General features: G+C 37.7%; 1 protein-coding gene across 2 annotated transcripts in view; it reads left to right on the top strand.

The window, feature by feature from the left end:
- The window catches only part of Kpna1 (karyopherin subunit alpha 1), a 70,592-nt gene that overhangs the window by 34,355 nt on the left and 11,237 nt on the right, over positions 1-25,000 (top strand). For both annotated transcript variants that reach the window (XM_005345090.3, XM_026786360.1), the window contains exons 4-11: positions 4,309-4,408; positions 7,836-7,930; positions 16,206-16,337; positions 17,460-17,548; positions 17,848-17,947; positions 19,317-19,480; positions 21,153-21,231; positions 24,381-24,506. In XM_005345090.3, coding sequence (XP_005345147.1) covers positions 4,309-4,408; positions 7,836-7,930; positions 16,206-16,337; positions 17,460-17,548; positions 17,848-17,947; positions 19,317-19,480; positions 21,153-21,231; positions 24,381-24,506 — 885 coding nt within the window. The remainder of the gene's footprint in view (positions 1-4,308; positions 4,409-7,835; positions 7,931-16,205; positions 16,338-17,459; positions 17,549-17,847; positions 17,948-19,316; positions 19,481-21,152; positions 21,232-24,380; positions 24,507-25,000) is intronic.

The raw sequence follows: 25,000 nt of genomic DNA, 5'->3' as shown, positions 1-25,000 counted from the left end.
CTGCTTCTTCTTGAGTACTGGGATTAAAGGTGTGTGCCACCACTGCCAAACCAGTAATTTTTTTAAAGTATTTATTTTAAAATATGTATATAGATGTCTCAGGGTGGGGGGTGTTACATACTTGTATGTGTGGGTGCTTGAGAAGGCTGGAAGTGAGATCAGATCCCCCTTAGTGGGAGTTACAGGTACTTGTGAGTGGCCCCATATGAGTTCTAGGAACAGAACTTGAGTTTTTGCAAGTGCAGTATATATTCTTAACTGCTGAGTTAACTCTTCATGCCCTATGAATGTAGTGTTCTAGATGCATTAGTCAAGGTTTTTTTTGTTTGTTTGTTTGTTTGTTTGTTTTTCGAGACAGGGTTTCTCTGTGACTTTGGAGCCTGGAACTCGCTCTGTAGACCAGGCTGGTCTCGAACTCACAGAGATCCGTCTGCCTCTGCCTCCCGAGTGCTGGGATTAAAGGCGTGCGCCACCATCGCCCGGCTTAGTCAAGGTTTCTAAGAGAGACGGAGAGAGGGGCAAAGAGAGAGGGAAGGGAGTGATTGAAGTAGTGGCTTTTGTGATGGCAGCTTGCAACCAAGTAGTCTAGAGTGGGGGAGGTCAGCAGGCTGGAAACTCAGGAAGCATCGCTGTTGCAGTCTGAGTCTGAAATCCTTCTCTTTGGGGAAACCTCAGGCTAAAAGGCCTTTAGCTAAATAAGGTCACCCCACATTATGAAAACCAATCTTAGAATCTGCTCTATTCAGTTGTCCTAATTTAAATGTTAATCACATCTAAAATACTTTCAGAATAACATTTTGACTAGTATTTGTCTAGGGAACCTGGTTGACAGTGAAATCAGCTGTCAAAATCTACTCCTTATTTGTTAGGCATACCCCCCCCCCTTTTTTTTTAACCATACTGAGCTTCAGAAAAGATAACAAAGTTGTTCCTTCATCTAAAATGGTATAGCTTTTCTACATAACCAACCTTCTCCTTAGAAGGGGTTGCTAAAAGTTTGGGTAGTGTTCACTTCCCTTCTTGATGTCCTATAATTTAAATACCATGATATAAATCTGTACAGCTATAAAAGAGGATATAAAAAGAAGAAAAAGATAGTTGTTTGCTACATTTATAATACTACCTTGCACACAGATATACAGCTGGTTTTGTACATGTGAAAACATTTGTAACAGTCTCTTAAACACTGTTTACTCAGGAATCAATCTTGCTGCATTGAAAACAGTTGCTTTTCTAATCTTAAGCAGAATGCTTCATGAATTCCCCTATGGAAATTCAGACAGGATCTCACTATGTAATAGCTTGTGTTAAATTCTCTACCCCCTTGCTTTAGCCTTTCTTTGCTGGGGTTTTGGCATGCGCCACCACACATGATCCTCTTATGAGAATGTTTTGATTTTTGGGTTTGTTTTGTTTGTTTGTTTTTTCAAAACAGGGTTTCTCTGTGTAATGGCTGTCCTGGAACTCACTTTGTAGACTGGAATTGGCCTCGAACTCACAGAGATCCGACTGCCCCTGTCTCCCAAGTGCTGGAATTAAAGGTGTGTGCCACCATCACCCAACCTCTAATAAGAAATTTTAAGTGTTAGAGGTTTATTGTCAATTACATAGTATTTCCAGAACTCAGTGCAGATTTCTCTATAATTCTTATTAACTTTAACTTTTCTTTTCCTTCATTCCTTCTTCCTTCCCTTTTGTCCTTTTTTTTATTTTTTTGCATCTTTTTTTTATTATTGTTATTATTATTACAAATTTTCATCTCCTCTCATTTCCCTCCCCCTCCCTCTCCAGTCCTAAGAGAAGTCAGGGTGCCCTGCCCTGTGGGAAGTCCAAGGTCCTCCCCTCTCCATCCAGGTCTAGGAAGATGAGCATCCAAACAGACTAGATTCCCACACAGTCAGTACATGCAGTAGAATCAAAACCCAGTGCCATTGTCCTTGGCTTCTCAGTCAGCCCTCCTTGTCAGCCATGTTCAGAGTCCGGAGTTTGATCACAGTCCCAGTCCAGCTGGCCTTGGTGAGTTCCCATTGGATCAGCCCCACCGTCAACAGTGGGTGGGTGCACCCCTCATGGTCCTGACTTCCTTGCTCATGTTCTCTCTCCTTCTGCTCCTCATTTGGACCTTGGGAGCTCAGTCCAGTGCTCCAATGTGGGTCTCTGTCTCTATCTCCATCCATCGCCAGATGAAGGTTCTATGGTGATATGCAAGATATTCATCAGTATGGCTATAGGATAGGGCCAGTTCAGGCGCCCTCTCCTCAGCTGCTCAAGGAGCAAGCTGGGGACATCTCCTTGGACACCTGGGAACCCCTCTAGAGTCCAGTCTCTTGCCAACCCTAAAATGGCTCCCTTAATTAAGATATATACTTCCCTGCTCCCATATCCACTCTTCCTCCATCCCAGCTGGTCCCATTCCCCCAAGCTCTCCCCATCCTCCCCTTCTCACTTCTCTCTCCTCATCTCCCCTTACCCCCCTCCCACCCCACCCTTAAGACTCTCAATTTTTGCCTGGCAATCTTGTCTACTTCCAATATCCAGGAGGATAACTACATGTTTTTCTTTGGGCTCACCTTCCTATTTAGCTTCTCTAGAATCATGAATTATAGGCTCAATGTCCTTTATTTATGGCTAGAATCCACTAATGAATGAGTACATACCATATTCATCTTTTTGGGTCTGAGTTACCTCACTCAGGATAGTGTTTTCTATTTCCATCCATAATTTGCATGCAAAATTCAAGATGTCATTGTTTTTTACCGCTGAGTAGTACTCTAATGCATATATATTCCACACTTTCTTTATCCATTCTTCCATTGAGGGGCATCTAGGTTATTGCCAGGTTCTGGCTATTACAAATAATGCTGCTATGAACATAGTTGAACAAATGCTTTTGTAGTATGATAGGGCATCAACTCTTTCTATAGACCAGGCTGGTCTCAAACTCAGAGATCCAACTGCCTCTGCCTCCCCAAGTGCTGGGATTAAAGGCTTACACCACCACCACCCTGCTAACTGTAACCTTTATTTTAAAAAAAAAAAACAGTAACATGGTAGGGAACAGAAAATTTTAAGACAAATAGGGACGTAAGGACCTAATTTTTTAATTTAGTGGTGGTTAGAATCTGGTTTCTGCAAGCCCACCACCAACTCCTTTACTTCTAGTTGAACATCTCATCTTATATTTACAGCCATCATAGTAGTGATTGCGTATAGGAATACTTAATGCTGTCCTATTAATATGTGCAATTTTATGTCTCTATAGATCTGTTGAAAAAATAACACAAAAGGCAAGGTTATTTACTTTCAAGAAGATTATGATAAACTAGGAAGTTCAGGTGTTAACAAATAACCAGGAAAATACCTAGTGGTGATATGAATTTGGTATGTAGTATGTTGGGGATATGGGTTGTCTCAATTAGTAGAGTGCTTGCCTAATATATCCTTGAGTTCAGTCCCCAGTCCCACATAAATTGGGTCTGGGGGCAAGATCAGGAGGTTCAGTGTTGTCTTTGGCTACACAGAGCGTTTTGTAGATTCATGATACCTGTTCTTGAAAATAGAAAAGAATAGAATAGAAGCAGCTGAGCAATTGTTTTAGATTTAGAGGTCATGAAAAGAACTTTAAAATTTTGTATTTTACACATGTGGGTGTTTTGCCTGCATGTATGCCTGTATACCACTTGGGTTTCTGGTGCTTATGGAGGCAAGAAGGGGGCTTGTCTTTACCTCAGGGCTGGATGTACAAGTGGTTGTGAGCTGCCATGTGGGTGCTTGTACTTCAATCTGAGTCCTCAGGAAGAGCAACCAGTCTTCTTAACTGCTGAGCCATCTAGCCCAGCCTTTATATTTTCTAATATTTACTTTTGATAGCAGTAATAACCATACATGTGAGGAGCTGGGTGAAGAATGCTAATATGCCTCTTTCAGTATTTATTACTTGGATAGTTTTCTATTATAAGCTGCTGCTGCTGCATTTTCTTCTTCTTTTTTAATGCCTTAGATTTTAAGGCAAGGTTTCTCTTTATAGCTATAGCTGTCTTGGAACTCACTCTGAAGACCAGGTTGCCTCTGACTCCAGAGTGCTGGGATTAAAGGGTGAGACACCAAGGCCTGGCTGTCATGAGCTTCGTAACAATAGAGTCTGACTGACCTCTTCATATTAGTATGATCTTAGACAGTTCTGCATGTAAAGATTTATGTACTTGTATAACTTTAGGAAATGCATGATTTATTTGATAGTATTTTATGTTTTTTCTTTCCACTGAACTAAGGTTAATACTGTGTTATATTTGCTTATCTTTTATCCAGGGTGGGGTCATTACCTCTGACATGATTGAGATGATATTTTCAAATAGCCCAGAGCAACAACTTTCTGCAACCCAGAAATTCAGGAAACTACTTTCAAAGGGTAAGTCTTAGGTTTATTGACTTTACTTTTTAATCTCTGTGTAAATTATTCCTTGTCCACAATCCCTTTTCTACAGCTCCTGCTAATTTCTTTTGGAGTAATGTGTTTTATGAGTAGAAAAATAAAGAGGCATATAGATGTGTACGATTTTGAGCCCTGCATTTTGTTTCCTTACTTATTTCCCAGAAGGGAACCATTTGGGGGCTGTCATAAAAAGACCTTATAGTGGGCTGGAGAGATGGCTCAGTGGTTAAGAGCATTGCCTGCTCTTCCAAAGGTCCTGAGTTCAATTCCTGGCAACCACATGGTGGCTCACAACCATCTGTAATGAGGTCTGGTTCCCTCTTCTGGCCTGCAGACATACACACAGACAGACGATTGTATACATAATAAATAAATAAATATTTTTAAAAAAAGACCTTATAGTAAGTAAATAATAGCTTTTGCTGACAGAAATCGAGAAGCTCCGCTCTTTATTAAAAATTACTTGAACAGTAATTACTGGTTTTAATATTAGTAGTTTACCACTGAAAGTTAAGTATAGATTTATTGTGGAATAGGATATTTCTTCTTTGTGTAATTAGAATAAATTGGCGTATAAAAAATTCTGAGCCATATTAAAATATTGGTAGTAAATAATGAACCATACAGTAGTAAGTATGGTTGTTTAAAGTCATTAGTTTTTAAAAATATTTATGTCGTGAGCTGATAGCTGCATTAAAATGTCTACCACCTTAACATACACAGAAGGTATGACAATTTGGTAAAATTCTGTGGCATGTTCCTTTATAGCATGCTTTTCCCACAAAAAGGCATTTTATAACCTGTAATTTCCTACATGTATTCTAGTTTACCAGCTTCCTTCTTAAAAATATGATAACTAGAGCATTAGCACTGCGGATGTGTTTATTGCGGTAGTTGACGAGAGACTCACTTGTCTTGAGAAGACTGCTCATTTCAGTGTCACTTTAAGAGAATAGTGTTGGTCACCGCATAGTTCTACATTTGAATTTTCAGCAAAGAAAACTCTTTACTTCGTGAACTATAGTTTTGAATGTTTTAGGTTTTGGTTGTTTTGACAAAACTTGTTGGCCAAAAGCAACTTAGGGAAGGGACTTACTTGACTTAGTTCCCTTTTTTGATTTATTGCTGTGATAAAACTTACCTTATAGAAGAGTTTACTTGGGTTTGCAGTTCCAGATGCTAGATCCCAGATGGTGGAGGAGCGGTAACTGAGAGCTCCTACCTCAGACACTGAGAGGAAGCAGAGAGCAGGAATGATAGCAACGGGGACCAAGTGTCCAAAGGTGGGAGACGCACGGGGAGTAAGTTGCTCACCGCCCATCGTAGAGGGCTACATGCCAAAGAACACACTTGATGGCAGAAAAATGTATGGCATGTGCTATAGGGAATCCTGCTTGCTGGCTAGTAGGCAGGCTTAGTATGTCCTCTTGATTTCTCACACTGTTCAGGGCCACCTTCCTAGATAATGGTGCTACATATAGTGTGGGCTGGGCCCTCCTACATCAACAGCCAAGATAATCTCTCACAGACCAATATGATGTGGCCAATGTTTCAAGTGAGATTCTCTTACCAGATAATTATGTCAAGTTGAGAGAACCTAATGAGGACAGTGAATTCATGTGGATTTAAAAAAAAAAAAGCCTTTTAATAAATACAGTGACTAGACCATCAAGATGACTCAGATGATAAAGGCACTAGGCTCCAAGGCTGATGACCTGAGTTTGATCTCTGGAATGCATGTGGTATGAACCAACTCTCGTAGGTTATTCTTCAACCTCCACACGTGTCGTGGCCCACAGGTCCACACACAGAGAGACGAACAAATAAATAAGTAAATTAAAAAAATATAGTTGTTAAGCTGGGTACTTAGTCTGCCACCAGGAGATGGAGGTAGGATCTCAGAATTTAAGACTAGCCTGGCCAACATAATGAGATCACATCTTAAAATATAAACAAAAACAAATCAACTGTTGTGGCTTAGAAACATGACTTACAGTGGACTTGCCTGTGATACACAGAACCTGGGGTTCATCCCCTATGCTGGCAAACAGAACAACCAAGATTGCTTTTGTTTTATTCTCCTGATTTATTGTCATTTTTGGTGCGTTACTCTTTATTTTCTATGATGTTTCTGTAATTCAGAATATTAACTAGTTCATCTTTATTATTACAAGGTTTGTTACATTTGAGTGATTGATAAAACTGTTGAACAAGGCAAAGGACATGTTACTAGAATGCCTTCCTTTTAAATCAACAATAAACTAATTAGTCAAAACAAAAGCATAGGGCCTTAATGTAGCACATAGGTTTCCCTGTAATTTGCCATAAGGATAACCTGAACTCCGGATCTGCCTCTGATCTGGAGTGCTGGGATTATTGGTGCGGACCACCATGCTTGGTTTACCTTTTACAGTGCGGCTATTGACTTTTGCCATGGGTCTCCCTAGGCAGTACTGTTCTAATGTATTGTTCTGGCATTGCATACACAAAAGGAAAAGTCTCTTCTGAAATTATTGGCCTGATTATCTGATATTTTCTATCTGCTCACCCAGTAATTGTTTATTAAATGCCAATTTATACTCATCCTCATAAATCAAAGTGAGATTAATTTGGCAAGTAAGTGTTAATGAATTCTTGCTGGCACTTTCTTGTTAGTGCTGCTGTGAAATCCTATAAGCACATTGAGAATCCTGTCATTCAGGTTCTTTAGGCAGGTCTAATAAAAACACAGGTTGAAGCCTTTTGTTCGGAAAAAGGGCCAGAGGAGTGTATACCAGAATGCTAGTAACAGTTGGCTTTGGATTTCCCTGCTTTCTTGAGTTTTTTTTTTTTTTTTTTTAATAGTAGATCATGACCCTTTGGGGGGGATTGAATGATCTTTTCAAGGGCACATATCAGATATCTTGCATATCTTATTTACATTATGATTCACAACAATAGCTAACTGCAGTTATAAAATAGCAGTGAAATAGTTTTATAGTGGGGCTTACCACAGCATGAGGAACTTCATTAAAGGGTTGCAGCATTAGGAAGGCTGAGACCCACTGTAGCAAATGCATTAATTTTAGGAAATATTGGTACCTGATAATGTAGCTCAATGATAAGAATTATTGGCTTGGCATACAAGGTTCAGCACTGAGGGTGCATACATGAAAGATTTCCCGTGTACTGCAAAAACAAAGAATTTTGCCCTTCCTTCATTTTAATATGTAAGCTTATATTTTTGTGATACCTTTCAAGCTACACTGCTTTTAAAGTGACCAAATTCAATATTAACCTTTTTGGAGGGGATAGATTTCTAATAGGAAAGTTGGCCAATAAATGATCAGAGGGGTATTGTTACTAACTTTGATCTATAAAGTGATTTTATTGAAATCTTTTATTTTATTTTATGGGGAAACAGAACCTAATCCTCCTATTGATGAAGTCATCAACACACCAGGAGTAGTGGCCAGGTTTGTGGAGTTCCTCAAACGAAAAGAAAATTGTACACTGCAGGTGCGGATATTTTATTTCTTGCCTTAGAACTTTGTTATTGAAAACTTAATATGAGTTTCTAATCTGTATGAAGGCTTGTTTGTTTATAATAGTATTGGTGATAACTACCTTGTAAACTGCTTATATAGGTTTGTTAACATGTAGGTGTCCTGACCAATACTTGCTAGAATTTGTGTCTCATTTGAATTTTTCGCAGTAGGACTTGTCATAACCAGGAGCCTATGCAAGTTATGTGAAGTTTCTTGTGTGTGTTTGTATGTGGGTGGGTGGGGGGGGTATTAGACTACTTGTTCTCAAGATGGTGTATATAATATATAACATGGACTGGCCTAGAAACTCAGAAATCAAACCCGGTCTTACTAAACCACAAGAAAACTTTGCCATAAGTTTGATTTTCTTCTAATGGACTGTACAAAGAGTTTACCACCTAATGATTGATTTTTTTTTATTTTTTTCTAGTGTTAATTTCTAATTTGTTTATTTTTATTTTATGTGCATTGGCGTTTTGCCATGACTGTCGGGTCCCCTGGAACGGGAGTTACAGACGGTTGTGAGCTGCCATGTGGGTGCCGGGAATTTTGAACCCTGGTCCTCAGTGCTTTAACTACAGAGCTATCCCTCCAGCCTCCTAGGATTGAATAATTTTTACAGTAAGAGGAGCCAGCTGTCAAACTCACAGCCTTTGAATATCTGGAATTCTAAAAGTACTACTTTTTTCCCTGGGTAAAGTTAAACTTTTGCTACTAATTTGATTGTTCATTAGCAGATTCCTTTAATATCTGAATTATTGACAAATACCTATAATCCATAAATTCTCACCAAGGTCTTTTATGTAATATGAAGGGCTCAGGTCTTTCAGAGGTAAGTAGATCACAAGATGGGAGAAATACTTGCCAATCATAAGGCAACTTCTGCCTCCATTGTCACTCTTGATTGAGGCATTTCATAAATGGCAAATTCCTGTCCCAGGCTCCTTATTGCAGATGATTTGTTAGTCTTAATGCTTTGTCTTGGTACTTTCTTTCCTCCTGCTCCATCTTTCTCTTTATCTTTCATCTTTATTGTGGTGATGAATGTCTTCCAGAGGAGAAGGAGGAAACCCAGCAAAGGTAGAGTACTTCTCTGTCCCATCGGTTTTCTTCTCCAGTGTGACCTTTGCCAATCCCTGTGTTGATTTGAATTAAGATTCTGTTTCGCTTGATGCCTCCTGGATTGTTGTAATTCTGGCCTCCATTTAAGTCCAGAATCACCAAACAGTTGAAAAGTTATATTTACCCTGAGAGCAAGGAAAGAGAGTTTTCTCAGAAAAAAAAGGAAATCCAGATGACCAACACTGCAGAGAACAGAGCCTGAGCCCCTAAGCGACCTGCCAAGAGACCATGGGGATCAAAAGAGGAGACTTACTGCAGTTTATCATTCCAAATGGTTTGTAAGAAAAGGGAGATAGGGAAGATGACTATCTCGTTCATTACAAATTATAAAAATGTTGCTCTCTGATCTCTAGGAAGGAGTGTACTTGAGTGGTAGCAGTTATTCTCTCAGGTAGGCAGTTTTTAATTCGGTGCTTATAGAGGTCTATTCTCTTATGCACTAAAGAAATAAAGCAGAAGCTTCCAGAATTAAAATGAAAAAATCTTGAGAAATGAATCTTGTCTCTATACTATACTGTACTCTTGTCTATAAGCAGTATGCCATGTTCTTATACATGCCCTTTTCTGACTGACACATAAAATTCTCTATTATTTTGTGATTCATTATCTGTTAGAACTTAGGTGAAGCCTTCAAAGTCTCTGATTTGCTTTTATCTAAATTTCTAGATTCCACCCTTTTCCAGACTAGTAATTGGGATGAAAGACTGAAAAATGCTTTCTCTGAAGTTAGTGCTTCATGAATTGTTACCTCAGTTATCTAAGATTGGGAAGTAACCAGTCTAGTGTTTGAGGGTTATTGTCTCCAGCTTTCCTTCTGCATGTAAAGTACAGCATGGCATTCTCTTTCCAGTCTGAGTGTTGGGTGACATCGATCACCTCCAAAGCAGTTAAGAGCAATTATGCTCAGGGAGGAGCCAGGGACATACGTGCTCTGCCATGTCTTCAGATAATTAGATGTTTTGGGAAGCTTGGAGGGAATTCCTTGCCTTGTGACTTGGGGGCAGCACTAAATGTAAGACAGCGAGTAGCACATCTTTAGAATAAGGTTTTGTCATTTCTCTTTTCACAAAGAGACTGATAGTCTATGGCACAAATGAAATTGGGTGGCTTAGTTCAATAATAAATCCCAGGGCCAAGTTTTTTTCATCCTGTAGCTAAAGAACTGAGTTTTAGTGAACGATACTACCCTTTGTCTTCTCAGATCAGTGGATTGTCTCAAATAAGAGAGCCCTACATGTCTTCTTTGGGACATCACTACCCAGATACTATCTTGCCATTCAAACTAGAGGTTGGATCTAGCATTTGGGGATTAGGCAGTACCTTAGCTTTAGAGTGCTGTCAGGCTTAGTGACACCCTCTAGCCTTTGGCAGGAGACTGCTCTACCTTGAGTAGTCTGTGGACTCACTTGTTTGAGGTCAGGTCCAGCATCTTTATACTATCTTCTGCAGTGCTAATATACTGCGCTGCCAAACTTTTAAAGTTTTATCTAGAAACGATAAATTACTTCTTACTTCTAATTATTAGATGGCACTCCTCCAGAAGTTGTAAATTTGAATGAAGTTGGCTTAGCTTTTTTTGTCCTTTCTTGGCTTTCTTGTCCCCTCTGGAAGCTTAGTGTGATAAACTGCAGTAAACCTTCATCCTCTTCCCTCCCTGTCTTCACTGATGTCTCTCTGTTTCCTGGAGGATTGCTCAGATATCTCAGGTGCTCTTCTCTGCAGAGTTTGATAATCTGGGTTATTTTTCTGATGTGAGCCTTTCTTTTCACTTGCTCTCCAGGTGAGCCTGGCATTTGCTAGGAACCAGAGTGGAACCGGCAAAGTGGCCAGCAACAGAGTCCTGATCCAAATGGAGAAAGGGAGCCAGGCGTACATCAACCTGGAGTGGGAAACTTGATAGGAGGTCAGAAGTACTTCAGCTTTGGATTCTCATTTTCCTTATTAAAGGAGCTGAGCACCAGAAGGTAGAGACTCAGAAAGAGGACAGAGAGAAAAACCTCAAATCTGAAGAATACAGATGGCAGTTGTAGCAATCAGTCCGTATTTAGCAAATTCCTGTGCAAAACTTCAGTGGAGTAATTATGTATTAGCAGTTATAGCTACACAGTAGGTTCTTTCCTGTGATGCAGTTTTTGGATTGCTAAGATTATGCTAGTATAAGACAACACAGAGAAAGCTAAGGCTGTGATTATTTTGTCCATGATTTGTTACTTTTGGTGATAACATTTCTCAGGTATGCTTTTCACTTTCCAGGTTATTCTCCTATTGGGTTATACGATTACTTAAGTCATTATTGTTTCTTTTGGATGTTTCTATCATATCTTTATGTATTTGTATTCACCATTAGTTTGAGCTTTACAGTCTCTCTCTGGTTACATTCTGATGTAGCACCTAAGACCAAAATATTAAAAACAAAGCTATAAACCTTAGTGAAATACAGGACAGACTATAAGGAAAGGGTATCTAGGCTGCTTACATCCAAGTTTTAAAAAGTGTACCTGCACATTAAACACATCTGAATAAGGACTTACATTCCTGAAGTGAGTTTTCTTTCTGACCCCCCCCCACCACGGCTATGACTCATCATAAGGTGAAAACACTGAAGTAGTAAATACCAAAACTATTTTTTAATTCCCATTCTGGAATCTTGTCTGCATTTAAAGACAGTCAGTCATCATTATGATTATGTACTGAATATAAGCATAGCGCCGGCACATTAGCTTTTGCAGAAGCACATCCAATGTTTCTCGTCCATGCTTAGCTGTTGCTCTCTTGTTCACTTTCCTGATCATCATCACAACTGTTTTTCTGTCTGGTTCATCTGAGTAGGCTTCTGGTTCTTGATTTTCTCAGAGACCTTTGTTAAACTCAGTCAGCAGTGTGAACCCTGGCAGTATTACTATGCTAATTGATTTTTCCCACTGATAACTCTTTAATATGTTCTGTTATCAGGGTCTTGCTGTGACCCCTTTCCTCATGAAAATGTAGTATCCAGATAGGACTTGCTCTTTCCAGATCGCTTTTCCTCAGTTTTCAACTTCTTCTGACTTGATATCTATAGTAATTGGGCAATTAATTAGTTTATAAACTTTCAGCCCACCTTCTAGTCAGACAGTCTGCTGCCTCCCTACATCATTTGCCTTATATTTTACCCAGTTCATTTTAACAGTGACTTAGAGAAACTACAGCTTAGGCAACACCTCTGTAGTTAAATAATGTGCTGTACTATTTGAGATTTCTTGCTCTAGGTGGTAGAACTAAAAGGAGTTGAAGTGTGTATGTTTCAGAGAGATTGAAATTAGTTTGAACATTTCTTTCATTAGTAACTTAACTAGAGATAAATGTATAAAGTGCTTCCCCCCCCCATATTTTTGTGTTAGATTTTTAACCACTCCCCCACAGACTTTATTGATATAGTTACATGTATGTAGTTTTTATAGCATTAGCTAAAGTTTCTGCTTTCAGAGGTGTCTTTGGCAACCTTTTTGTTCTGCTGTCATTTTTCCAACTGTAGACACAATCATAGATTGGGTCACTGGTTACATTAATCTTAAAAATAAGTAAACCAAAGAACCCTCAAGGGGCAGCAAAGGACGTACAAATTTCTCTCACTTGACCTTGTTTCTTCTGCTAGGAATGTACTGTCAGTCACCTAGATTTGTTCTGCTATCTTGACTTAATTTTTCCAATGATTGATGCCTTTTTAATTGATATAAAATCTTAGAAAATAATTAGCTACAAGTATATTTTTGATGAGATGTAATTGATCTCACATTCAATGTTATATTACTAAACAGAAATGTGACATTTTTTTCAATTGCATAAGTTATTTATTAAAGGATAGAAATGGTGGAAGGAATTAAAAAATTTAATTTGGGGGTCTTGGCTGAATATAGGTATATAAACTTTCATTAGATTTTTTAATGTTATGCTAGCGAGAAAGTTAGGCATCTCTAAAATTGGTAATATGCTGTCGTTTTGTTGGTCATAATTTTCTTCATATTTTTTCTTACCAATGCTGTAATACTAGATTGATTTTTGCTCAGTTTACCTTTGCCACCACCTCTTCTTCCTCCACTTCCTCTTTTTTTTTTTTTTTTTTTCTTTTTCTTATCTATTAAGAACCTTTTCTTTGCCTGGAAATGGTAGCAATTATCTTTAATCTCCCTCTCAGGAAGCAGAGGTAGGCAGATCTCTGATTTCAAGGCCAGCCTGGTTTATACAGAGAGCTCCAGGCCAGTAAGGACATGAGTGAGATTCTTGTCTCCAAGGGGGCCAATATATTTTAAAGAAAGAAAAAGAAAAAGAAAGACTTGGATTTGAAGGCTGCTTCTTATCTATTAGATGCTCGTATACTCTGAAGCAGACATTGCTTATGATTATATACTTGTTATCTTTTTACCTATTTAATTTACTTACAATATGTTTTGCTCTTTTCAATTGTAATTGTGTAAAATACATTTTACACTGTTTTCTTTCTATTTCATTTTGCCTATTCCCTAGAAATTATTTATTTATTGCTTCATAAATACAGTACCACAATACAAAGCTCAAAGGAGCATAGAATGTTCAGTAGAATTCTTTTTCTTATCGTTATGAAGTCATCTAGGCCTGTTCTTATAAGCAGTACGTCTTGATGGTGTCTTGTGACTCTGTCTAGAGATGATCTGTACAGTGCCTGTATTAATGTACTTATAATTACTCCTTTTTAGCTCTTTAATTAATGAAATGGTGTGTTACTGTATGGAAGTACATTTTTTTGTCATTTTGTTCTTTCGATAAAATTTTCAATAAAATCACTGAGTGCTGATGATGCACATTTTTAATCCCAGCACTTGGGAAGCAGAAGCAGGCAGATCTCTGAGTTCAAGGCCAGCCAGGTCTATAGTGAACACACCCAGGGCTACACAGAGAAACTCTATTTTGAAAAACTACAACAACAACAACAAAAACAAAAAATTTGATATCATTCCATATCAACTTATGAAACACTTTTTTTCCTATGGTTTCGTGATAACTATACTTTGTTCTGAAATTTTAGGCACTTTAAATATTCTTTTATTGTTGGAGGCTGTTTCTTTTCCTGGCTGCTCAGAATAATCACTATGAAACTATTATAATACTGGTTGGCTTATTAGCTTATACATATTTCTTACTAGCTCTTACATCTTAAATTAACCCATTTCTATTATTTTATATTTTCCCATGAGGGTCATGGCCTATCAGTAAGATTCCAACTGGCAGCTCACGTATTTATCCTCTGGCAGCTACATGGCTTCTCATTGACTCCTCCTACTCTCTCTCTATATATCTTTTCCAGCCTGGCTGTACTCTGTTAAGCCATTAGCTGAAAGCAGCTTCTTTATTTATTAAGCAATAAAAGCAACACATATACAGGAAGGACTTCCTACCCTCATTTATGTACAAATAAAAAGGAAGGTTTTAACTTTAACATAGTAAAATTACATATAATAAAGCTAGTATCAAGCAATAATAACAGTTAAAATTTTATATCTGCTTTATTTTTTTATCATAACTAAAGAAAACTATAATTATAACTATTTTTTTTTTTTTTTTGTTTTTTTTCGAGACAGGGTTTCTGCTGTGGCTTTGGAGCCTGTCCTGGAACTAGCTCTGTAGCCCAGGCTGGTCTCGAACTCACAGAGATCCGCCTGCCTCTGCCTCCCAAGTGCTGGGATTAAAGGCGTGCACCACCATCGCCCGGCAATTATAACTATTCTTAAATTCCATCAAAGACTCCAGAGGGATGTATTACCTAAGTAAACAGGAAATAAATTGTAAGCAACTTTCAAAACTCTAGAATTGATCGAGACATGTCACTGTCTGGACAGTCACCCAAAGTTCTTCTATGACATTGGGGGCATCCATCTTAAGCCTACAGGCCCATAGTATCTGGCAGACTTTTTCATGAAGCAGGAAATTGCAAAGACAGTTCCGCCTATATTAGCAGTCTGTCGGTCACTTTCTTCTTTGTCCTGCAGAATGTCTGGCAGTCTCTTTCATGAAGCAGGAACTCTAAAGGACTTTCTTACCTTTAGGCAAATTCAGCAGTCATTTTTCTGTGGGTCCTGTATGTCCAGTTCATACAGCATATCATCAAGTAGTCCAGGCAAGAGCTGTTTCTTGCCCAAATGCTAACAAACTCTGTAAGGAGCCTCTTAGATGCCCATCTTCCTCTTGAAGTAGATTGGTGCTGCCAGGAGCAGATGTGTCTCAATGTCATGAAAAATTTTAATTTCTTAAAGCATTTAAATGCCATATTTTATAAGTTTTTGAAAGGTTTGAAGAATACTTATCCATCTGAAATATATCTCCATACATCTAGAATACCTAAGTAACATGACTACAAGCTTGACTATTATAGATGATTATCTATTAGCCTATATTTCTTAATTATACATTACATTTTTAAATGAGCTGCACGGACACAATACATTAGTCAAAAGCAGAAATATACATATAACAAAATTGACCTAAAAATTGCATCAATAGACCAAGATCCATACCAATGCAAAATATTCATATCTATCTCATATCCTCCTTTAAGTGTAAACAAACATTTATAAACAATTATTTAGGGAATTTAGGTGTAGTTCTCTCCAAGCTGCTTCCTGCTTTTTGTTTGGCAAAGTAATTTTTGGGGGGTGTTCACAGTGACCTTTCTGGGGGACTTGGTCCATCAAATCACATTAGTCTAGAAGGAATTCACAGGTTCTCATCTTCTGTGGAAACAAAAGAAACTCTTTTCCAAAGCAAAATTCTTAGACCCAAATTTTGAAATGAAGATACTTTTAAAATGTCTATGTTGGTTTAGCCTCGCAGCCTGTACAATGAAATGTCTCTCTGGATGTAGCTCATTCACAGTCAAAAAATTCAAAGAAAATACAATAATATACATAATCCAGACTCTGTGTGTATATTCCATGTTTATGTGACTGAGGGATTCTGGAAATTATTTTAAATTAGTATGGTATTTGCAACATGCCAATAATGATCCTAGATTGATCCCAGACTGCTTTTATCGTACTAAACATTGTATTGCTTTAAGTAAAGAATCTTTTAAATTTTAATAAAATAATGAAACTTAACTTTTGTCTTCATAGTTTGAATCAGCTTGGGTCCTGACAAATATTGCTTCAGGAAATTCTCTTCAGACCCGGATTGTGATTCAGGCAGGAGCAGTGCCTATCTTCATCGAGTTGCTTAGCTCAGAGTTTGAAGATGTCCAGGAACAGGTAAAATCTTCGCAGAAACAGATAGGAGCCCACATTTCACATAGTCATACCCAGCTTGAGTTTTATCAAAATGGTCCATAGCTTGTTTAAATAGGAACAGTCCTCTAGTGAGAATTACCCTTCCAACCATGGGATTCTTGCAGCTTTTATCGTTTTTTTTTTTCTTTAATCATGGACATATTACTTATAAAATGGCCTTTCTTAATGTCAGTTTCTATTGCTACTATTAAAAGTCTTTGTCATTTTAAGCCAGACAGTGGTAATGTATGCCTTTAATCACAGCACTTGGGAGGCAAAGGCAGGTGGATCTCTGTGAGTTCAAGGCCAGCCTGGTCTACAAGAGCTAGCTCCAGGACAGGTTCTGGAAATCCTGTCTCTAACCCCCCCCCTCCCACCACCACCACCAAAAAGTCTTTGTCATTTGTTCAGAAAAGACAGAAAACAAACTTTTGTTAATTACCAGCCTTAATAAGTTTGTAAGGATAAGCCACTACTAAGTGAATATGATTTTCTTTTGAAGTTTTGAGGTAGAATTAAAATACAATAGACCACTATATTTAGATGCCTACACCTATGAAGCCATTGTTGTGAAATTACAGTTACCACCTTCACAAGTTTAATAAATGTGTCTATATTATTATTTCAGCTGTCTGCTTAGTTTCCTATTGTAAACAACCTTAAGTACATTTTTAGTCCACCTATTGAGTCCACCTATTTGAATCCCTGTTTTGTACAAAGGACTGTATAAAATATTATTTATAAGTAAGGGTAGGATCCATTAAAAATAATTGACTCCAGACTAGGTATGTTGCTTTATGGAGCAATTATTCACCTTTTGTGAGGTACTGAATTCAGTTCCCAGCACTGGGAAAAGAGTTCTCTTTTACTAGTAAAACTTTTACTTTAATGAAATAACATTTTCTTTTGTGTAATAATTGCATTTTCCAACACTGATCCTATAACTGGCTTGACTCCCTGATGAATGATTTTAAGAAAATAATAGTTCTTAAATATAAAATGTTTATTTTTATAAAGTGTTACTGTGATACGTTGGTATCTCTTTTGAAAGAATTATGAGGGAATGAAAATATTCAACTTTATTGATGAATAACTCTTTCACAGGCAGTCTGGGCCCTTGGCAACATTGCTGGAGATAGTACCATGTGCAGAGACTATGTCTTAGACTGCAATATCCTCCCCCCTCTTCTGCAGTAAGTTTCTTCTCTTTCTGAGTAATGAATATATGAAGAGTATTATACCTTGGGAAGCCATGTTGTGTTTTCCTTGTGTTCTTTTGATGCCAAGTATTTTCTTGTTACTTTGTTAGGTTGATGTCTCTTATTGAAATTCTGAAATACTGCATTAGAATTAATGTTTATCTTCAAAGAATGAATAATTTAAGAAAAGAATGAATATTTGGAAAATAAAGACATCTCTTATCAGTAGTAGTATTTTCTTTATAGAATATTAGGATCTTTTATAATTTACTATGGGTTCATTATACTTGTAGGTTATTTTCAAAGCAAAACCGCTTGACCATGACTCGGAATGCAGTATGGGCTTTATCTAATCTCTGTAGAGGGAAGAGTCCACCTCCAGAATTTGCTAAGGTAAACACTATCCTTGTTGGAAATCATTAGGAAAAAATGCTCTTAAAGTAATATAGTTGGGGGAGCCTAGGCAGTTTGGAATCTCACCTTACTAGACCTGGATGGAGGTGGGTGGTCCTTGGACTTCCCACAGGTCAGGGAACCCTGATTGCTCTTTGAGCTGATGAGGGAGGGGGACTTGATCGGGGGAGGGGGAGGGAAATGGGAGGCGGTGGCGGGGAGGAGGCAGAAATCCTTAATAAATAAATAAAATTAAATAAATAAATTAATTAAATTAAATAAACTCAGAGTTAAAGGCACAGTGGAAAATCAGGAACATGACAAGGAACATAAATATTGTCAAAGGGTTATAATGTCATCAGGAGATTCTCCCATACTTGTTATTTTTCTCCTTTCTGGACTTTATTTTTTTTCCTGAGTAATCATTAAAAAAAAATGTGTTAAGTGAAATACATAAGAGAAAATATTACTTGTAGATCACTGATAAGTTAACCTCTTTTCTGATGTGTATAAATAGTCATTTACATGCAACAAGTATATGCAGTAGGCAATGTTGACAATCTTAATAATACTGGAATTTTCTTCTCTCAATTGTTTTTACATGAAAAAAACTACTTTTCAAATAAAAACCATATAATTAAAAAAAAGTAATATAGTAACCACCATTAATGTTTATAGAAAGACGATTTTTGCTTAAATTTTTTAGAGTGTTAGAAAATGTATTTGGGGGCTGGAGAGATGGCTTAGTGTTTAAGAACACTGACTGCTCTTCCAGAGGTCCTGAGTTCAATTCCCAGCAACCACATGGTAGTTTACAACCATCTGTAGTGAGATGTGGTGCCTTCTGGCCTGCAGACATACATGCAGGCAGAACATTGTATACATAATAAATAAATAAAGTCTTTTTTAAAAAAAGAAATTGTATTTGTATGTAGAAACAATGCTTTTGGTAGTCTTTGTTTTAATTTAGGGTAATTTCTAACTCCCAGTATGAAGCTCTATATCACTCTTAGAACCATAACAGTTTTTGTTGATAACAAAGTTCTGTAACAGAATTTCTCTGCTGTAGTATCTTTGAAAGTTCCTCTACTTTCTTTTTGTAAGTGTGTACTGTAACAAAGAATTCTAATTTAAGGATTAATACACAGCATTTTTTTTTCCTGAAATCATTTTCATTGGGTTCTGACTACCTCAACTCAGAAAACTGAATAAGTACTGGCCACATTGCCAGAGATTGAAATGTCCTTCAAACGCTTGACGTGTAAACCACGCGGTGACTCACCAAGTGTCTGCCTGATAGACTTCTTGAGAGTCTTAATCTTACTTCAGTTTGTTTCTGTTGAGTTTCTACTCATCTTTTCTTTTCTAGGTTTCTCCCTGTCTGAATGTCCTTCCGTGGCTGCTGTTTGTCAGTGACACTGACGTGCTGGCCGATGCCTGCTGGGCCCTCTCATACCTGTCAGACGGACCCAATGATAAAATTCAAGCAGTCATCGATGCAGGAGTATGTAGGAGACTTGTGGAGCTTCTGATGTAAGATGATCTTCAAGAAAGTGTGTCTGTGATAAACCACACTGAAAACAGCTTAGAGGAGGAAGAGATTTACTTGACTGTCACTTCCAGGTCACGGTCTGTCATTGAGGGAATCCAGGGAGGAGCTGAAGTAGAAACTATAGATGAACTATGAACCAGAACTATGAACGAGCTTCCTGCCTTGTTCTCTGCTTTGCTCCCAGCTCATGCTCTACCGGCTTATCATGGGGTCGCTGGGCCCTGCCCTCTCCTGTCAGTCGTCAGCTATGACAGTCCCTCACAGACATGACCACAATCCAGTCTGATTTGGACCGTCCCTCAGTTTAGTCTTAGGTAGATGGCTCTAGATTGTGTCAAGCTAGCAGCTGGTACTAACTTATATACTCTGCTATTTTCCATATTTCTAGTGCTTTGGTTGTACGTTTTATTGATTTATTGTGCACTGGCCGCTTGTCTCTTGTTTATTATGATGCCATGTTTTGGTTTGCTTTTTTTGAGATTTAGTGAAGAATCTATTATACCTCTGCCATTATTAGCCCTTTAGCAGAATTATTTGGAAAGCTCTGCCTATGTAATTCTGTCTCTGTTGTTCATCCCATACTGGAAGGCCTAAGGTCAGATACTAGAAACCAAAGGCATATTTCTATGGTAAAATGCCATTTTTTTATTTTCTCATTAAAGGAAAACACCAGACTGGCATCAGACTTTGAATCCTGTTTTTGTAATGCATGGAAGATTTATTTACTTATGGCATAAGTAATTTTAGACTGTATTAATCAAATCCTTAGTTAATACTTAGAAGAAAATATAGACACAATATCATAACAAATAGTACAGTTATAAGCAACGTGAACTTGATTGGTGTACAAACCATTTGTAGAGACAGTGTCTCAAACATGATATGAAATTGATAAGTGTATAATTACTGGGATTATAGCTGGTTACAGACTGGTTGCAGACCACTAGTGTAGTATTGGTACAAGTTAAAGGCAACATGGTGCTACTGGGGTTCAAAGAATTCAAGATCTTGAAAACAATCACCTTTGTCCTTAAGATTACTACATGTTTCATTTTAATCATTAGATCTTAAATGTGGAGGAAGAAAATAGGGTCTTAGAGGAGAGTTACAGGGCTATTGCTTTATTTACCCTGAAATCTATACTTACTATCTGTCCTCCCAGATACGTAGGAGGCTTTGTGGACAGCTTTTTTACCATAAAGATTGCCTTGTAGGTTAGTGAAACAGAAAAACATTTGAAGTGTAAATCTCACTTTGGTTTTTAAGATAGCTGAACTTTTGACATAGCATTTTCAGAATGTAAGCAGTGCATAAATGTCACCTGTGCTTCCCAGTCATCTCAGCAGCTCCAGGAGACCAAGAAAAGAGGAGAGGGGCTATAGAATAAGAGAAAAATGGAATTCAGTGCTTGAGTACCTGGGAAAGATTACTAGGATGAAATTTATTTTAAAATAAGGGGAAAAGATTGCTTTTCTATGTAATGGTCAATTCTGCCACCGTGCTAAGTTTCCTAAATAGCCATAGTCATAAAGTACCTTTCTGTTCTAAAATTGAATCACATCTTCCTTATTTTGGATTTCATCCCCTAAAAAATGATTCTGGATACAACTGTTGACTCTAACATCTCTCTTTCTCTTTTTTTAATGGTTGCAGGCATAATGATTATAAAGTGGTGTCTCCTGCTTTGCGGGCTGTGGGAAACATTGTCACAGGGGATGATATTCAGACACAGGTATGGACGTGTGCTAACGTTTTCCTAAAGTGAGTCCCTTGAGCTTTGTGAGCACAGTTTTGTTATATTGAATTCTTTATTGTTTAGAATGACTGACACTGTTTTGCTGTCCTCAGTTTTGTATTTCTCTTTCGTCCTATGACTTGTAGCGATTGTAGGTTCCCTTATGAAATAATTTTTCCCTAAGTCAGTTTTCTCCCTGCTTTTTTTTGTATTGGATCTTAGGAGCACCAGATAAGCTTTCCAGCAGTGCGTTTCTGGTAGCTCCCTTCTGTGGTGTGTGCTGAGGCTTTTTTGTAAGGAAGAGGCCCATCATAGTTCTCAATATCCATTCTACTTTGATAACAAGCACACCATCCACAGTCAATCATTTTAGCTGTTTTATTTTCCCTCCACATTTCTGATGCATTGATGATGATGTCATACAATTTTTTTTCTGTGCTTCCATGTATAGAATACTTAGTTTTTTGACTTAGGAAGCTCTGTTTCCTGTTCTCATGTGTTTGTGGGAATTGTCTAGGGAATAGATCTTGAGCCCCATTCCTGCATTCATTACCCTTTTGTGCATGGACTTTAAGAATTGAGAATTAGATGTTAGGTATCTCAGCCAGCTTTATAGTTATAATGTTTTAATTCTAGTTTATTCTGTCTACAGGGGAACTTGTTTCTCCCTCTTTATCTGCTCCCGTTTTAGTTTCTAGTCTTAGTACATGTTCTAGCTTGACTCTACTCTCGCCGTTCACTGTGCCGTTACTTCGTCACTAATCATCGCTTACATTACTTGACGTAGGTGTCTTAGGCGAGAGAAAAGAGAATATATATTTGATTGTATTTGTTTGAAATTCCTCTGGAACCACACATACAAAATTAATATCATGGATTATCTCTGAGAATAATTTGACTGTTGGAGTAGAGTAACAGAACAGAAGGGAAAGGAATTTCTTACATATGCAGTCTTTATAAATTCTGAATTTTTAAAATACTGTATGTCTATGTATGTATATGGATGTGTGTGCCATAATTTCTATGTGGAAGTCAGAGTACTTTGTAGTTGGTTTTTATTCTTTCATTAAAATGAGTTATAAGACTCAAATGTGGCAAATGCCAGTCTTAGATTTTGAACCATGTTAATGTATTTACTTGGTTGGGGGGCAACTTTATAGGGCTGAAATACAACTCAGTGATAAATTGCATGCCTAGCATATGTGAGGTCTGAGTTCAATTCCTACCCCCACACAACAAAAAGTTTTGGCCATCTTCCTTGTTCCACCCATGCTTTTTGTTTTTGCCCTGTTTGTTCATTGAGTTTTGACTAACTGGACTGACCATTCTTAGCTCTGAGTTTTAACACATACTTTTTTTTCCTTCATCTACTCCCTGCCCTAGCCACCACCTCCCCTATATCTAAACTCTTTTTACTAATGTCTTACTCTTTGTGCTTTTTATATTTGTATTGTTTTCTTTGGAAAGCTTCTTTAGAACCTCAAGCTCTTTAATTTAGGTAGTAATCTTTTACAAGCACACTAATCATACTATATTATTACTATATAATTTATAGGGACATTACTTTTCTCATCACTGAAGAATACCGTCTCTAAAAAAGTTAAAAGGTTATTTGAACTGGAAGTGGTGGTGTACAGTTTTAATCCCAGCACTTGGGAGGCAGCGACAGGTGTCCTCTGAGCTTGAGGACAGCCAGGGCAACATAGAAAAATCCTGTCTCGGGGACTGGAGAGATGGTTTAGAGGTAAAGAGCACTGGCTGTCCTTCCAGGGGTCCTGAGTTCAATTCCCAGCAACCACCTGGTGGTTCACAACTGTATGTGATGAGATCTGGTGCCCTCTTGTGACATGCAAGCATACACATAGACAAAACAACATAATAAATAAATTAATCTAAAAAAAAAAAAGAAGATGAAGAACCACCAAAAAGTTTATTTGGGCTTACAGTTTCTGATAGTTCCACCTGTAGTCAATTGGTTCTGCATTTGGGGCCTGTTACAAAGCAGAATATTATGCTTCTGAGAATAAGTGACAGAGGAGCTTTTCCATGTTAAGTCTACTGGAAAATAGAGGAAAGAACAGACAAAACACACAGCTCTATGAACTGCTTCCTCCCATCTTTCAAAGTTTCTACAACCAAAGCTGGCTTTGAATTCAGAAGAGATCCACTTGCCTCTCCCTTCCAAGTGCTGGGATTCAAGGTGTATTTCACCGTACTTGTCCTCTATTTGTAGATGTTTTTAAATATTTATTCATCTTATTTTATGTGTGAGTGTTTTGTGTGCATGTAAGCTTGGTGCCTGTGACGAGCAGAAGGCATCATATCTCCTCGAACTGGAGTAGAGGATGGATGTGAACCACCATGTGGGTGCTGGGGTTTAAATTTGGGTCCTCTGTAAGAGCCACCATCTCTCCAGCCCATGTTAGTTTTTAATACTAACATTATTGTAGATGAGTATTATAGGTTTTGTTTTGCTTTGAGAGCAAAGTATGACTGTAATGATCAAGCTGTGCTCAAAATTCAAGATCATCCCTTGTTTGTCTCCCAAGTTCTTAAGTATGGTTGTGTACTATCACAAGGCACAGCGTTTGTGAATGTACATAGTGAAACCAGATTCATAGTCTTTAATGTATTTCAGACTAGCACTAAATATTACTTCAATGGACTGGTACGTTGGCTCAAATGGTAAAGGCACTTGCCACTGAGTTTGATTCCTAGGACAAATGATGAAAGGAGACATCCTACTCCTACAAAGTTTTCTCTTACCTCCATGTGTACTGTGATATAGTCAAGCCACATACATACATACTCCTCATAAATACAATTTAAAAGCAATATATATATAAAGTTAATTTTTAGAATTCCAGTTTTTTTTTTTTCCTCCTACATTGTAGTAAAATAAGTTTGTTTTGGATTTTTTTGTTTGGATTGTTTTGTTTTTTTGAAACAGGGTTTCTCTGTTTTTCAAGACAGTTTGTTGAATTAATGTTTACTTATTGCCCCTTGGGGAACGGACACAGATCCAGGATTTCAAGTTCTTCTTCCAGTGTGCATTGAGGCCAACCTGTGCTTCATAAGACCTTGCCTAAGCAAACAAAACTTGGAACTATGCTATAAGTAAAACTGAAAAACCTGTTTTCTTTTAGGTAATTTTGAATTGCTCAGCTCTTCAGAGTTTACTGCACTTACTGAGTAGCCCCAAGGAATCTATCAAAAAGGAAGCCTGTTGGACAATATCTAATATTACAGCCGGAAATAGGGCACAGATCCAGGTAATGCCAGAGTGCCTGCATTTTTTTTTAATCCCTGTGTGTGAGATACATTTTCAAAAAACTTTATTATTGTTTAAGTGTATATGCCTGTTTAACTGTATGTGTGTCATGTGCATGCTGTGCTTAGAGACCAGAAGAGGGCATTGGATCTCCTGGAACTAAAGTTACAGGGAAGTTGTGAGCCATCTGTGGGTGTTGGGAAGTGAACCTGGATCCTCTGAAAGAGCAGTAAACAGCTGAGCTGTCTCTTTTAATGATGCATAAGGTTGTTTTGGTCAGTCTTTAAAATAGTCTTCTAATTTCTTCTAAAACTGTCAACTTCCTGTGTCACTATTTCAGTCTTAATTTTCTTTCTTCTGATGTTTGTTTTTTGATACTTAGACAATGCATTTTCTCTTTACCTTTAAAGTTTGATAATTTTACCAGAGATCCAAAAAAAGGTCTCTGTTTTCAAAATGTTTTGATAGAAATAGGTTTTCTTTACTTTTTTTTTT

The sequence above is a fragment of the Microtus ochrogaster genome, chromosome 2 (assembly GCF_000317375.1).
Source record: "Microtus ochrogaster isolate Prairie Vole_2 chromosome 2, MicOch1.0, whole genome shotgun sequence".
In the NCBI taxonomy this organism is placed as follows: domain Eukaryota; kingdom Metazoa; phylum Chordata; class Mammalia; order Rodentia; family Cricetidae; genus Microtus; species Microtus ochrogaster.
Note: the sequence above shows the minus strand (reverse complement) of the source record. Positions and strands in the feature narration are given on the sequence as shown.